Source organism: Neofelis nebulosa, chromosome 10 (genome assembly GCF_028018385.1).
Source record: "Neofelis nebulosa isolate mNeoNeb1 chromosome 10, mNeoNeb1.pri, whole genome shotgun sequence".
NCBI classification, from domain to species: domain Eukaryota; kingdom Metazoa; phylum Chordata; class Mammalia; order Carnivora; family Felidae; genus Neofelis; species Neofelis nebulosa.
In genome coordinates, this window is record NC_080791.1 from 1,684,421 (window position 1) to 1,701,732 (window position 17,312).

Sequence of the window (17,312 nt, forward strand, 5' to 3'; positions counted from 1 at the left end):
CATTCCTTTTGATTGCCGAGTCATACTCCATTGTATATATATATACACACATATCTTCTTTATCCATTCCTCCATCGATGGACATTTGGCCTCTTTCCATACTTTGGTTATTGTTGCTAGTGCTGCTTAAACATTGGGGTGCCTGTGCCCCTTCAAAACAGCATACCTGTATCCCTTTGGATAAATTCTTAGTAGTACAATTGCTGGATCATGGGGTAATTCTGTTTTTATTTTTTTGAGGAACGTCCACAGTGTTTTCCAGAGTGGTTGTGCCAGCTTGCATTCCCACCAGCAATGCAGAAGAGATCCTCTTTCTCCATATCCTTGCCAACATCTGTTGCTTCCTGAGTTGTTAATGTTAGCCACTATGACGGGTGTGAGGTGGTATCTCATTGTGGGTTTCATTTGTATTTCCCTGATGATGAGTGACATTGAGCATCTTTTCATGTGTCTGTTGGCCATCTGGATGTCTCCTTTGGAGAAGTGTCTATTCATGTCTCGTGCCCATTTCTTCACTGGATTGTTTTTCAGGTGTTGATTTTGATAAGTTCTTTATAGATTTTCGATACTAACCTGTATCCAGTATGTCATTTGCAAATATCTCCTCCCATTCCGTCCGTTGCCTTTTAGTTTTGCTGATTGTTTCCTTGGCAGGGCAGAAGTCTTTTATTTTGATGAGGTTCCAGTAGTTCATTTTTGCTTTTATTTCCCTTGCCTCTGAGACGTGTAGAGTAAGAAGTTGCTGTGGCTGAGGTCAAAGAGGTTACTGCCTGTGTTCTCCTATAGGGTTTTGATGGTTTACTCTCTCACATTGAGGTCTTTCATCCATTTTGAGTTTAGTTTTGTGTGTGGTGTAAGAAAGTGGTCCAGATTCAATATTATACATGTCGCTGTCCAGTTTTCTTAACCCCATTTGCTGAAGAGACTGTCTTTTTTCCATTGGATATTCTTTCTTGCTTTGTTGAAGATTAGTTGACATATAGTTGTGGGTCCATTTCTGGATTCTCTATTCTGTTCCATTGGCCTCTGTGTCTGTTCTTGTTAAGCTTGCTGAATTCTTGATTTTAATATTAGGAATCCACTTGCCCAGAGACTTATTAGATCCTCCACGCTGTCTTTTTCAGTAATAAGGGAAATATTTGGGGCCTGCTTCTTTCACTCCTTTCTTTAAAGAATAACTGTATTTGAGGGGCGCCTGGGTGGCTCAGTCGGTTAAGTGTCAGGCTTCAGCTCAGGTCACCATCTCGCGGTCCCAGAGTTCAAGCCCCGTGTCGGGCTCTGGGCTGATGGCTCAGAGCCTGGAGCCTGCTTCCGGTTCTGTGTCTCCCTCTCTCTCTGCCCCTCCCCCGTTCATGCTCTGTCTCTCTGTGTCTCGAAAATAAATAAACGTTAAAAAAAAAAAAAAAAAGAATAACTGCATTTGAAGCAAGGGTAGCGTTTGTTGATATCATTCCGATCCCTAATATGTTTACATTATTTCATTCTAGGCAATGGGGAGGTCTTTGAATTTCACAGATGGACTTTAAATTTCATGACAGGGTAATCTGAGCGGGTGTGGAGAGAAAAGGAAAGATTTCGAAGGTGTTGATTGCAGGTGGTGGGCATGGGCAGTTTGATGGCATGTGGGAGGGTTGGGGGAGTTAAGGATGTCTGTCGGAGGCCCATGAGGAGCCGCAGGCTAGGGAGGGGTAGGCTCCGGAGAGGCCTGTTTCTCAGCAGCCCTTCCTGGTGAGGAGAGAAACAGCAAGAGTTTCTATCCCCGTATACTCATCTTACATAGCCAGCTTGTGGCACCGTCAGTGGGAAGTGTGTTGACAAATTTCTAGGCAGACTAATGGAGCTTGAAACTTGATGGAATTTTTACAAGAGGCCTTACCTCTTACCTAGGTGGAGGTCTTACCTGGAGAGGTTCTAGCAGTGAAATTAGCGGGTACTCTCAATTTTAATTAACATTTTTTCAAGGCCAACATGCTTTACCAGCTCTTAAAGTAGCCTGTACATCATCACGTCAATGCTGTTGGAGAATATTAAAGTTAGGCGTTCCGTAATTCTGTCGTTACTCCAGCTCTCGCGTTAGCAAACACATCGTTCATCTTTCTGTGGAATGGCAACCGTGCTGTAAAATTAGCTGTTCAAAACTGTTGGTCAAGGCGTCTGCTAGTGTCTCCCCACACCTCCACCACTCCCTAAAATACACACTCCACCAGCGCAAAGTGTTGTCATGACTCTAAATTCTAGAGCACTTTCATTTAACATGTTGAAACATGTTTAATGGTATTTGACACTAGCCATTAGGGCAGGTTGAGCACTCATTTAACATGTTGAAACTCTGTCACACTCGTAAGATTGTTTTGTATTTTCTGAGACTGTAGGTGTGGCTCTGAATACAAAATACTGATTTTAGATTTGATGTCTTTAAAAAACTCAGGGTAGATTCACAGTGCAGAAACTAAAAGAATGAATACTTTTGAAGAAGAAATATGGAACAAATATTACCAAAAAAGTATATTTCTAGTTTCATAATTTCCTAAATGTACACAAAGGTTAATTTAGAGAAAAAGATTACCTTTTTTTTTTAAGTTTACTTACTTTGAGAGAGAAACAGAGAGAGAGAGAGAGTGCTTGCACACAAGTTGGGACAAGCAGAGAGAGAATCCCAAGCAGGCTCCACACCATCAGCACAGATCCTGACACAGGGCTTGGTCCCACGAACTGGGAGATCATGACTGGAGCCAAAATCGAGAGTCAGATGCTTATTAACTGGCTGAGCCACCCAGGTGTCCCTAACTCTTTTTTATTCTCTCAGCTCTGCATGGCATGTCTAAAGTGTTTTTCATTCAACTTTCTGACTTTCGTTCTGTTCTTTTAAAAATGACGTCAGAATTCCAAGCAGGGAGCACATAATCTCCTTTAATTATGCTTTTATTTCACCCTCTTGGAGAAAGAGTAACTTTTTGGCATTTTCCGTTATATTTCTATTAACCTAATGCCCACATACCTGCAGTTGTAACTAATGACATTTGTATTTTTTTCTAAACGATCTGCTCAATAAATAATAAAGTATCCACTAAAATCGAGAATTCAGTCTACAGCGAGATCACTGTGAACACCGGTCTGGGTCTTCCCGTTTTTGTTCTCAGATTTAATACCCTTATCTCTGTTTTCATAATACTTGGCATCCATGGTCATTAGAATGCGGTGACCTGAAGTTTCCGGCTGTGATCTCACAGCTTGTTGTTTCCCCGCAGATGGGCGGCTTGCTGCTGGAAGGCTGCAGCTTTGACGGGAGCCGGCTTGCTGAGAACCAGCACGACTCTCCCAGCGTGTCTCCCGTCCTCCCTTGCTGTGTGGGCTGGATCCCCCAGGTAAGGCGCCTCTGCCTTCGTGATGGCGTAGTCTTGTCTGTGTATTGTCTCTTTACTTTCTGACCTCACCTGCACTGCAACGGATTTCTAGTCAAGATATTGTGCCATTTATCATTTTTACAATGTACAGGACATTTTAAAATCTTTATTTTGTTATAGAAAGAATGGCAATATAGTTTTTCATTTCTAAATCACGTATATCCTGGTAAGAAAAAGCCTTTAGTGATCATGTGGATTGCCACGTGTTGTTCGTGTGTGGTCACAGTTAGCCATGTGGTGGCTAACAGTGTCGGCAGGTTCGTACACATCTGGTTTCGGTCACACGGGGTCACCATGCTGGGCGTAGGCACGTGAAGAAAGCAGTCCTTTTTTGTAAATTGAAGTACAGTTGACACACCATGTCACATTAGTGTCAGGGGTGCAACACAGGGGTTCAACAGGTCTGTGCTGTGTCCCCCACGAGTGTAGCTGCCATCTGTCCCCACACAGCATAGAACACCATCGACTATACTCCCTGTGTTGTACCCTTTGTCCCCATGACTGATTCATCCCAGAGCTGGAAGCCTGTACCTCCCACAACGCTCCACCCATTCTGTCCGTCCCCCATACCCTCTGGCCACCACTGGATTGTCTTCTGTGTTTACGGTTCTGCTTCCGTGTTGTTTATTGGTTTGATTTGTTTCTTAGATTCCACATAGAGTTGGAATCCTATGGTATTTGTCTTTCTCTGACTTACTTCACTTAGAGTAACACTCTCTCGGTTTATCCATATTGTCACAAATAGCCAGATCTCATTCTTTTTCAGGACTGAGTAATCTGTTCTCTGTGTGTGTCTGCACATACACACTCTCCATTCATACACTCTGCTGCGTCCACTCGTGTCATCTCTCAGGAGACACCGAGGTTGTATCCTCATCTTGGCTATTATAAATTATGCCACAATAGAGGGGTATATTTATCTTTTCAAATGAGTATTTTTGTTTTTCTTGGGTAAATATGCAGTAGTGGAATTACTGAATAGGTATGGTATTTGTACTGTGAGGTTTTTAAGTAACCTCCGTACATTCTCCACGGTGGCTGCCATCTGAATTCCCACCAGCTGAGCACAAAGGATCCTTTTTGTGCACATTCTCAGCAACGCTTGCTATCCCTGGTCTTTTGACACTAGCCATTAGGGCAGGTGTAAGCTGGTAAGTCCCTGTGCTTCTTTGAGGTTAGTGATGCTGAGCATCTTTTCATCTGTATGTTTTCTTGGAAAAATGTCTACTCAAGTCCTTGGCCTAGTTTGTAATCAGAGCATTTGTTTTTGGCAGGGGAGTTGACTTGTGTAAGTTCTTTACATATTTTGGATATTAATCCTTTATCAGATATGTAATTGCAAACACCTTCTTTCATTCAGTAGGTTGCCTTTTCGTTTTGTTAATGGTTTCCTTGCTGTATTAAAGCATTTAATTTTGGTGTGGTTCCAATACTTCATTTTTGCTTTTGGTTCCCTTGCCTGAGGAGACATACCTAGAAAAAGGTTATGGCCCATAACACCGAGCTTACTACCTGTGTTTGCTTCTAGGAGTTATACGGTATCAGGTTTCACATTTAAGTCATTGATCCATTTTAAGTTTATTTTTGTGTGTGGTGTAAGGAAGTGGTTCAGTTTCATTCTTCTGCAGGTAATGGTCAGTTTTCCGAGCACCCTTTATTGCCTCAATTGTTATTTTTTAATTGTGTATTCTTTTTAATGGGTTCACCATATGAGCTTGGGTTTGTTTCTGGGCTTTCTTTTCTATTATCTGTGTGTCTCCTTTTATGCAAGTTCCATACTGTTCTGATCACCACAGCTTCGTAGGTTATCTTGGAATCTGGGAATGTGACATCCCCAACTTGGTTCTTCTTTCTCAAGATGGCTTGGGCTATTTAGGGTCTTTTATGGGTCCATACAGATTTAAGGATTCTTTGTTCTAGTTCTCTGAGAAATGCTGTGGGTACTTTGAATAGGGATTGCATTGAATCTACAGATTGCTTTGAATGGTGTGGACATTTTAGCAACATTAATTTTTCCACTTCTCGATCTGGATATGTTAACACTGGTTTGTGTTGTCTTGCATTTATTTCATCAGAATTCTGTACTTTTAGGTTACTGGTATTTCACCTCCTGGGTTAAGTGTTTTCTTGGTGCTTTTTTCGTGTTGGTGCAACTATAAATGGAATGTTTTACTTAGTTTCTCTGCTCTTTTGTTAAGAGTGCATAGAAACGCAACAGGCTTGTGTATATTGATTTTGTATCTTGCAGCTTCACTGAATTCATTTATTTTAATGGTATTCTGTGGAGTCTTTAGGGTTTTCTACATGCAGCATCATGTCATCTGCCAACACTGACAGTTTTAGTTCTTTACCCCTTTGGATGCCATTTCTTTCTGTTGTCTGTTATGTCTCAGACTTCCAGTGTGACTTTGAATACTTGTGGTGGGAGTGGACTTCTTGTCTGGTCCTTGATCGGCAAGGAAAAGTCTTGTTTTTCACTACCGAGTATGGTTAGCTCTACGCTTGTCCTTCACGGCCTTTATTATGTTGAGGTATGTTCCCTCTAAACCCTTTTTGCTGAGAGTTTTTATCATGAGTGGATTTGAAATTTTTTTGCTTTTTTGGCACAAATGAGATGATAATGTGATTTTTATCCTTAACTTTGTTAATGTGGTCTATGACACTGAATGATCTGCAGGTCATCGAACCATCCTTACGTCCCTAGAATAAATTCCACTCGATTATGGTGAATGATCCTCATAATTTATTGTTGAATGTCCTTTGCTGATATTTTATTGAGGATTTTTGCTCTATATTCTTCGGGCTTATTGGTCTGTATTTCCTTTTTTTTTTTTGGTAGTGTTTTTTTCTGATTTTGATGTCAGAATAAGGGTTTTGTACAATGAATTTGGAAGTTTTCCTTCCTCTTTGTTTGGGATAGTTTAGGGAGTGTAGATATTAAGTCTTACCTAAATGTTGGGTAGATGGGGCGCCTGGGTGGCTCAGTCCGTTGAGCGTCCAACTTCAGCTCAGGTCATGATCTCACAGTCCATGAGGTCGAGCTCTGTGCTGACAGCTCAGAGCCTGGAGCCTGCTTCGGATTCTGTGTCTCCCTCTCTTTGAACCTCCCCTGCTTGTGCTCTCTCTCTCTTAAAAGTAAGCATAAAAAAAATTTAAATGCTTGGTTGAATTTATTTGTGAAGCCATCTGACCCTACACTTTTGTTTGTTGGGAGTTTGGGATTACTGATTAAATTTGATTATTAGTATTCAGTCTGTTCAGATTTTCTATTTTTCTCGATTCATTCTTGGAAGATTTTATGTTTCTAGGAGTGTCTCCATTTCTTCTAGATTGTCCAGTTTGGTGGCATGAAATCTTTCCTAGTAGTGCCATATCATCCTGTGTGTTTCTGAGGTGCCACGTGTTACTTGGGTCTCACTTTGGACTTTGTGTATTCGGGTCTTCTCTGTCTTCTCTGGGTGAATTTGGTGAAGGGCATGACAGTCTTGTTTATGTTTTCAAAGAACCAACTCTTGCTTTCACTGCTCTTTTCCATGTTTTTTACTATTTATCTTTTTTTCCTTCTACTAATTTAGGGTTTTGTTGTTTTGTTTTTAACAGTTCTTCAGATGTAAGGTTAGATTATTTGAGGTTTTTCTGGTTTCTTGAGGCAGGCTTGCATCAATATACATTTCCCTCTTTTACAGCTGCTTTGGTTGTGTGCCAGTGTTTTTGGACTGTTGTTTTTTCATTTTCCTTTGTCACCATGAGTTTTTTATTCCTTTTAGATTTTATATATATAAAATTATTATATATTATATTGCACATATATTACATATATGTAATATTCCTTTTATATTTTTATTTATTTATTTATTTATTTTTGAGAGCATGAGCAGCGGGAGGGGTGGGGGGAAGCACACAGAATCCGAAGCAGGCTTTAGTGAGTTGTCAGCACAGAGCCGGACGCGGGGCTCGAACCCATGAACCGTGAACTCATGACCTGAGCTAAAGTAGGACACTTAACCAACTGAGCCCCCAGGCACCCCCATTCCTGTCAGATTTCTGTATTGACCTGTTGGTTGTTTAGTAGCATGTGGTTTAGCTTTTTTTTTTTTTTTTCCATATTTTTTTCAAATTTTTTCTTATAATTTCTAGTTTCATATCTTTGTGGTCAGAAAAGAAGCTTGATATGATTTCACTCTTCTTTATTTAGACTTGTTTTGTTGACTAACAGGTGATCTCTTATAGGGAAAACTCCATGTCCACTTGAAAAGAATGTGCATTCTGTGGTTTTTGTGTGGAATGTTCTGAATATATCTGGTCTAATGTGTAATACAAGGAAATGGTTTTCTTATTTGTTTTTTGCCTGGATAATTTCTTTGTTGAGGAAGACAGTGTGTTAAATTTCCTTACTATTATTGTATTATATCTGTTAATATTTCCTTTTATTTAGATGTACAAATGTTGAATGCCTAGATATTCACACTTGTTATATGCTTTTGTTAGATTGATCCTGTTATCATTCTACAGTGCCCTTCCTTGCCTGGTTACAATCTTTGTTTTAATTTCTGTTTTGTCTGACATACATATTGCTACCTCAAGGTTTTTTTTTATTCCATTCTCATGAATTATCTTTTTTCCATGTCTTCATTTTCAGTCTCTGTATGTCTTGGGGTCTAAAGTGAGTCCCCCACAGGCAGCAGATGGATGGGTCTTGTTTTGTTATGCATTCATTCACCCCATGTCTGTTGATGGAGCATTTAGACTATTTCCATATAAAGTAATTGTTGATGAGAATTATTGGCATTTTGTTCATCATTTTCTGGTTGTTTTTGTAGTTCTTCCTTGTTTCTTTCATCATCTCTTGCCCTATTTCCTAGTGATAGATGACTGTCCATAGTGTTCCACTTGACTTTCCCTTTTTGTTTTGTAGTTATCATGAGGTTTATATATAGGATGCTAAGAATATAGCAGTCTGTTGTGTGTTGCTGGTCACAAAGTTTGAATACTTTTTAAAAGAACTTCATTTTTACTATCTCTTTGATTTTGTAAGTCCCTTAACACTAATTTTTAAAATAATTGATTTTCCTGTTTTTAATCTTTATACTGGCTTTTTAAGTGCTTGCTCTCCTACCATTACTGTATGTTTGCTGGTACGGATAAAATTTTTTTCCATTCATCATTTTTGTCTGATTATGGCCCTTCGTTTTCCCCTTAAAGAAGTTCGTTTTAACATTTAAGGCCTGTTCAGTAGTGATCGACTCCTTTTAGGTTTTTCTGGTAAACTCTTTATCTCTCCTTCAATCTGAATGGTAAACTTGAAGGGGAGGTATTCCTCTGGTGGTTTTACCTTTTGTCACTTAGACTGTATCGTGCACCTCCCATGTGGCCTGCAGATTTCTGTTGAAGAGCCAGCTGATAGCCTTATGGGGTTTCCCTGTCTGTAACGAGTTGCTGCTCTTGTGCTCCTTTAAAAATTCTCTCTTTATATCTAATAGTATTTTAATTGTTGTGTTTCATGATGTGGACCTCCATGGGTTCATCTTGTTTGGAACTTTCTGGGCTTCCTGAACATGGATGTCTGTTTCCTTTCCCAGGTTAGGGAAATTTCTACCTACTACTCAGATCAGTTTTCTCTTCCCCTCTGGGACTCCTGTAATACACGTGTTGTCTAAGAGATCCCTTACTTCATCCTCATTTTGCTGTGCAGCTTGGGTGTTTCCATCACCCTGTCTTCCAAACAGCTGATCCATTATTCTACATCCTCTAATCTTTTGATTCCCTCTGTAGTTTCATTTCAGTTATTGTGTTCTCCCTTTCTGACTGGTTCTTTTTCATATTTTCTCTTTGTTGAAGTTCTCCTGGAGTCCATTTCCTCTCCTCTTTGACCAGTGCTTTCACCTCTATTGGTCACTGTGCTTACCTTCACTCCATGTAGTCCTTCTCTGAGGTTTTCTCTTGTTTTTTCATTCAGAGCATATTCTTCTGTTTCCTCATTTTACTTGATTGTGTGTGTTCCGGCAATTAGGCAGACATCTATTTCTACTCAATGTGAACGGTCTGTGTGTGCTCATCCCCTGGGTAGACTGTGTGTGACTGGGGCTGGGGCTTCCCTCGTGGAATGGCCACAGCTCATGTGGCCAAAGGCTGGGCCCGTCCCAGCACTGTTCACATGGAGGGCGCCCTGGCAGGACAGCTGGAGTGTCACCGGGCAGTCTATACCAGTGCATGCCCTGACACATCATCTGGAGCTGAAGTGGTGCAGGCCTGGGGTGTGTCACCATGGGGCCACAGCTGGGGCTGTAGTGAGTGCTGACAAGGGGTGTCCCAGTGTGTGTCAGACAGGGGCTGGCATCCCAGGGCTCACTGAGGCACCCTGTTCCCGTCTCCTCGAGCAGGGTGGAGGGAAACGAAATCAGTCATGATCACCAGCCTCTCCATCCCAGAGAGAGTTCCAGAAGCTCCCCCCAACCCCCCAATTCAGCAGACGTCGTCGTAAGGGCTGGATCTTTTATATTCTAGTTGCTCTTTTAAACTGTAGTTTTCTCTATGAGCTGGGAGGGGCTAGGGGCCCGGGGCTCGTTGGGCAGCGCCCGGCCATGGCACCAGACCTTGGCCTGGCTGTGCCGTCAAGGTGGAGGGGAACGTAAACCATGGGATTTCCCAGCCCCTCGACCAGCAGAGAGTTCCAGCAGCTGTCTCCGGATCAGCAGGGTTCTAGGCCTGATTTCCTTACAGTTCAGTTGTCTATTAATCATGGCTTTTCTGTGCAGGGGTGTTTGCTTGCCATCTCTCAGGACTGTCCCTCCCCTGCAGTTCATCATGTAGGAGGACATGTCCTCTGTTACCTGGTTCCCCCTCCCTTTTCTCTGTGTCCCTGTCCTGCGCAGCCAGCTGCTTCTTCAGGATGAGCCGCTCTGCAGACAGCTGAGGGTCCAGTCCAGGGTGGAGTGGAGTTTATTCAGGACCCTTCCAAAGAAGGAAGAAAATGGTCTTGACAAAGACTTAACAATCCCCACTTTAAAACCCTCAATTATCAAAAGAACTTTTGACAGTGGAACTTGGGAGATATTTGCACTTAAAACACTACATCGTTGTAGATGAAGCATGCAACTTTTACTTAATACAATTTTAAAATACGAATATATGTGAGTACACTTTAAAGTTTTAATGCTGCATGTAATGACTAAAAACTATTTCGTATACTGCTTACCTCAGGAAAATGTGTTTTCTCGTTGGGTTGTAGTGCATTGAAGTTTCCAGTAATTAGAATTCTCTTTATTAAAAAAAAAAAAGCATCAGAATATTTAAGAAATGAACCCGTAGTAATAATTATCAGTCATTGCTGAGAGAGCTAACAGAGCACCCTCTGGCCTAAAAGGGCATACGTTTTTGTAAAATACTTACTTTTTCTCTTCATTTCCCCTAGGATTTGAGTGATTTATCATGTAGAAAGGGAATGGTTAATATTTATTTCAGTCTATTCTGGTAAGAAATTTGTTTCAAAAAGTGGTAAGTTACAGATTACACAGGTATGTGAACAAAACTGAAAGTTATATACAAAAGATTGGAAGTTGCTAAGGGTTTTTAACCATAACGTGTAAAGTTGTACATAATCACAGAGATTAATTCAAATGGATCCAGATTAACTGTGAATTCTCTGGAAGACAAAATTAAATGCCATCTAATCAATTAGATTGAGAAAAAAGTAGAACATGTATAAGCCACAGTGATAGCCAAGCAGCCAAGCAGAGCATGGAGAAACACTGGGTAGTTGTAAGTGCAGAAGAAAATGACCTCGAACAACAGTCACATAATTGGCCACAAACTGAATGCCAATCAGGAACATGGTGTTGTTGGGGACAGTGCCCGTCTGTCACTGGGCTGGACGGGGACAGTGTGGGTCTGTTGTTGGGCTGTATGAAAAGCAACGTGACATTACAGTACTGAACATTTATCACCCCATAATATTTTATCATTTCTATCCAATTCTATTTACCAGATTTTAAAAATCAGGATTGAAATAGAGAGCTAAAAATAATTTAATTAGAAAAATAGCCCATGTACAGAGAGGTAAAACGAATTCAGATATTTAGCCAGTAAAAGAAATGGCTCAATAAGGATTTTTTACTTTTATGAAGGGGATTTCCTTCTCAATATGGAAGGCTAACCCTTTTCCTTCTTTTACGCTGACCTCCTTCCTTCTGTATAAACGTAACCACGGTCTTGTAGAAGGTGAGGCACCCTGCTGCGGGCTTCACCGCGCAGTGTTGGCAGCCCCACCTCCCCAGCTGATGAGCCGGGCCGTTTGGGCCAACTTACCTGACCTCACTGACCCCAGTTTTCTCATTTGAGATTGCAGACCATGATGCTCCTACAGCACCATGTTGAAGGTTGAATAAGTTCTTATGCATCTGAAGCATACCTAGCCCTGTGCCTCACATGTCATAAGTCTCATTTATCATGATGCTACTATGTTGGAAGGTTTTTACGATAGTGTGATAACAGTTACATTCCTGTGTACCGTGTATCATCCTGAACACTGGGCTTCCACAGACAAGCTGGGTTGTTCCGTCAAGTCGGCGGGCAAACAGCTCCTGTCCAGAGTCTTAAGTACAGTTACGGAGGTTTACGTAAACTGGTAGCTGAGAGAGGCCTCACATTTGTAACAGGTACGCAGATGAAGCAAAGTCACGAAAGGAGGAGGCAGCTTCTCTCACTGCCATAGGCACAGTGGGAGTAACGAGAGTTCCAGGAAATACAAGAAGTGGAGGCGAGGCGTTTCAGATAGAAGGGGCGGCACATGTGAATGCGAATGCGAGCCGGTAGGGTCTGAAGGAAGGTACGGCCTCCTGGGAACTGCAGGTGCATCATCTGGGATGCACAGGTCCTATCAGAGACGGGAGTGGATGTAGTTAGAAAGGTCGGCCAAGATGGGGTCTAAGTTGGCGGCAGAGGAAGACCCTGAACTCACCTCCTCCAAGACACACCGCGTGTATTCCTCTTATGAAGCAGTTCCTACTGACGGAGCCCGCGGGCCGACTGGACATCTCTGCACAGCCACATTGTACGGGGATCGCACAGACAACGGCGCACAGACCGCGTAGAGAACAGCAAGAGAGACGGGATCAGGGAACCGCAGCAGCGAGGGACAGCGCCAAGGGACTGCGGGCACATCCATCCGTCCCGGGGCACAGGACAACAGCAACAAGGATAGCAAAGATCCAGCCCGAGATCCCTGCCCGCACGCTCAGGGTGGGAGGCCCGGGCAGCGCCACGGCACACCTTGCCGGTCTGCCTTCATAGCACATTTGGGGACGGGGTCCGAGCGCTGTGGCCAGCCTGCTTCAATGTGCCGCGGGTCCTAGCCCACACCTTTTTCAGGAGTCACGCCCCGGTGGCGGCCCCTGAGACGGCCCCGTCCAGCACTCGCTGCAGCTCCCGCCACTGCCCCAAGGTGACACAGGTGCATAGTACGTACCCCAGAACGCTTCCCAGGGCTCGCGGGGACTCCTGCCCCACACGGCCCTCTGAGACCTCGTGGGTCATGTCTGCCGAAGCTCCAGAGGCCCCATCCAGGTGCCCCTGCCCCTGCCTTTTGGTTCCAGCTGCCCTCCAGGACACCCCCAGTACGAAGCACCATAAAACACCCAGCCCACACCCCAGGTGATGGCAGTCACCTGTCAGGGTGTCCCCTGCAGGGAGCCCCTGGGACAGCCCGGCCTGTGCCAGCTTCAGATCCACTTGCCACGTCAGAGTAGCCCTGAGCAGAGCGCCCTGCCATCCCAGCTCACTACCAGCACAGTTTTTCTGACCTGGTGGGGTGCCCCTTATCCAGAGCACCCTGGGGCCCCCGGCCCACCCTCCACTTCGCCGTCCATGGCCTCGTCATGAGGCCCCTGCAGCCACACTCAGAGTGCCCCAGGGCCCCAGCCCACGGCTCAAGTCAGCAGGCACACAGTCTACACGGGACGACCACCGAAAAACACTCTTTGAGGTTCAAGTAGCTGGTGCACCCAGTTTACAGAAACACACAAAGTCCAGCACAGCGTGCACAAAGAACAAGACGTGACCCCAGTGAGAACCGAATGACATTGAGGCAAGTGACACACCTGGTACATAATGGAAGATCGCAGGGACAACATCAACAAACCTAGAAAAGGTATTTAAAACCAGTCAGAACTGAAGACTGTGATATCGGAAGGATAAATACACTAGAGTGAATCAACACAGGATGCAGAAGAATGGATTGGTGATCTGGAAGACAGGGCCATGGAAAGCACCCAAGCTGGACAGTAAAAAGTAAAAACAATTTTTAAAAATGAGGATAGCAGGGGATCCCTGATTAGCTCAGTTGGTTAAGTGTCTGACTTTGGCTCAGGTCATGATCTCACAGTTTGTGGGTTTGAGCCCGATGTTGGGCTCTGTGCTGACAGCTCAGAGCCTGGAGCCTGCTTCGGATTCTGTGTCTCCCTCTCTCTTTCTGCTCCTCGCCTTGTGTTCTGTCTCTCTCAAAAATAAACATTTAAAAAATGAGGATAGGTTAAGGGGTATCTTGGACAACGTCAAACACACAAACAAACATTAACATTATAGGAATCTCAGAAGCAGAAGAGAGAAAGAGGCAGAAAACTTATTTGAAGAAATTGTAGCTGAAAACTGACCTAACCTGGGGGAGGAAACAGACATCCAGGTTCAAGAAGCATAGAGAGTTCCAAACAAGATGAAACCACACCAGTTGGTCCACACCAATACTCAATTATTAAAATGGCAGAAATTACTGTTAAAGAGAAAATTTTAAAAACAGCAACAGAGAAGCAAAGTGTTACATCTCAGGGAAACTCCTTAAGGTTATCAGCTGACTTTTCAGCAAAAACTTTGAGGGCCAGATGACAGTGGCATGATATATTCAAAGTGATGAGAAGAAAACCTATAACAAGGAATACCCAGCAAGTGTATAATTCAAAATTGGGTAAGGATTTCCCAGACAGAAGTTAAACAAGTTCATCACTATACAGCTGGGGTTACAAAAAATGTTAAAGGGACTTCAAGTAGATGAGGAAAGGCTAGAATTAGAAATAAGAAAATTATGACTACAAAGATGTAAAATATGATAACTTATAAATAAAACATGGAGGATGGAGTCAAATAGAAGTTCTTTAAAAATATGTTCAAACTTAAATGACCATAAACTAAATCCAGAGTTGCTAAATACTCATGGCAACCACAAACCCAAAACCTATGATAGATACACACAAATTTAAAGAAACGAAGCATAATACTACAGAAGAAACCCATCAATCATTAAGAAATAGGGCAAAAGGAAAAGCAGATGATAGAGAACTACAAACAAACTAGTGAACAAAATGACAGTTGAATTCCTATCAATAATTACTTTAAGTGTAAATGGTCTAAATGCTCCAATCAGTAAACACAAGGTGACCTAACGGATAAAAATACAGGACCCACCTATATCCTGCCTACAAGAGACTCACTTGCAGACCTAGAGACACAGGCTACAAGTGAAAGATGTAGCGTGCAAATAGAGTGGAGGGGGGAAAAAGCCAGGGTAACAATACTTACAGTCTGTTTTAAAGTCTATTTTGGGGGCGCCTGGGTGGCGCAGTCGGTTAAGCGTCCGACTTCAGCCAGGTCACGATCTCGCGGTCCGTGAGTTCGAGCCCCGCGTCGGGCTCTGGGCTGATGGCTCGGAGCCTGGAGCCTGTTTCCGATTCTGTGTCTCCCTCTCTCTCTGCCCCTCCCCCGTTCATGCTATGTCTCTCTCTGTCCCAAAAATAAATAAAAAACGTTGAAAAAAAAAATTAAAAAAAAAAATAATAAAGTCTATTTTGTGTAACAAGAGGGGCGCCTGGGTGACTCAGGTAGGGTTATAAGTTCGAGCCCCACTTTCAGGGTCAGTGCTGACAGCTCAGAGCCTGACGTCTGCTTTGGATTCTGTGTCTCCCTCTCTGCCCCTCCCCTGCTCATGCTCTTTCAAAATACACATTTAAAAACATTGAAATATAAAACCGACTATAACAAGAGACAAAGAAGGGCATCACGTAATGGTAAAAGGGGTCAGTCGATCAAGATTATGTAACAATTGTATTTATGCATCCAACATTGGAGCACCTAAATACATAAAACAAATATTAATAGAGAGACATTGATAGTAATACAGTAATAGTAGGGGACTTTAACATCCACTTACGTCAGTGGAGAGGTCATACTTGCAGAAAATCAAGTGCATGATGAGCACTGAGTCATGTATGGAATTGTTGAATCACAATATTGTACACCTGAAATTAGTATAACACAGTTTGTTAACTGTACTGGAATTGAAATAAAGAATAATGGTAAAATTTTAAAAAATAAAACACAATTGTCCAAATTCTTTGGAACACAGGAAAAGCAGTTGTAAGATGGAAATACCTATGTATTCAGGCCTACGTCAAGAAACAAGAAAAATTTCAAATAAACAACCTAACCTTGAACCTAAAAGAGCTAGAAAAAGAAGAACAAACAAAACCCATAAGCAGCATGAGGAAGGAAATAAAAAGATTAGAGCAGAAATAAGTGATATAGAAACTAAAAAAATTTTAAAAGTTCAACAAAATTGATAAATCTCTAGCCAGACTCAGCAAACAACCAAGAAATACAAGCAGTTGCCAGAAAATACTATGAAAAATTATACACCAACAAATTGGAACTGAGAAGAAATAGATAAATCCCTAGAAACGTAAGAACTTACAAAACTGAACCAGGAAGAAACAGGAAATTTGAACAGACTAATTACCAGCAATGAAATGGAATCAGTAATCAAACTCCCAACAAACAAAAGTTGAGGGCCAGATGGCTTCCCAAGACAATTCTACCAAACGTTTAAAGAAAAGTTAATACCTATTTTGGTCAAACTATTCAAAAAAAATAGAAAAGGATGGAAAATTTCCAAATTCATTCTACCAGGCCAGCATTACCCTGATAGCAAAACCAGATAAAGACTTCCCTAGAAAAGAGAACTATAGGCTAATGTCTCTTATGAATATGGTTGCAAATATTCTTAATAAAATACTAGCAAACCAAATTCAACAGTACACTAAAAAAAATCATTCACCACAATGAAGTCAGATATATTTCCATAATGAAGGCAAGGGTGGTTTGTCATTTGCAAATCAGTCAACATGATACATCACATCAGTAAGAGAAATGATAAAGAAAAACAGGCTTTTAGTAGTTGCAGAAAAAGCATTTGACAGAATACAACTTCGATTCATGATAAAAGGCCTCAACCAAGTAGCTTTAGAGGGAACCTAGCTCCCTGTAATAAAGGCCATGTATGAAAAACTGACAGTGAACATCATACTAAATGGTGAAAACCTGAGAGCTTTTCCCAAGACAAGGTTGTCCACTCTCACCACTTTTATACAACATCGTACTGGAAGTCCTAGAGGCAGCAGTGAGACAACAAAAATCAAAGTCATCCTAATCGGTGAGGAAGAAGTCACACTTTCATCATTTGCAGGTCGTGACATGATGTCATAGGGATAACTGTAAACAGTCCACCCAAAAACTACTTAGAACTGATAAATGAATTCAGTAAAGTCACAGAATACAAATCAATATACAGAAATCCATCGCATTGCATCAGGGAAATGCAAATCAAAACCACAATGAGATATGACTTCCTACCTTGTCAGAATGGCTAAAATCGACAACACAAACAAGATTCGCAAGGGTGTGGAGAAAAAGCAACCTTAGTTCAGTGTTGGTGGGAATGCAAACTGGTGCAGCCACAGTGGAAAACAGTATGAGGTTCCTCAAAAAGTTAAAAGAGAAAGAACTACTGTACAATCCAGTAATCACACTCATGAGTATTTACCAAAAAATGCAAAAACTAATTCAAAGGCATACATACATCCCTCTGTT

The 17,312-nt window shown here is 42.1% G+C and overlaps 1 protein-coding gene across 7 annotated transcripts in view; it reads left to right on the forward strand.

The window, feature by feature from the left end:
- The window catches only part of DYNC2H1 (dynein cytoplasmic 2 heavy chain 1), a 339,313-nt gene that overhangs the window by 307,911 nt on the left and 14,090 nt on the right, over nt 1-17,312 (forward strand). For all 7 annotated transcript variants that reach the window (XM_058686519.1, XM_058686520.1, XM_058686521.1 and 4 more), the window contains one exon: nt 3,249-3,365. In XM_058686519.1, the coding sequence (XP_058542502.1) occupies nt 3,249-3,365 (117 nt within the window). The remainder of the gene's footprint in view (nt 1-3,248; nt 3,366-17,312) is intronic.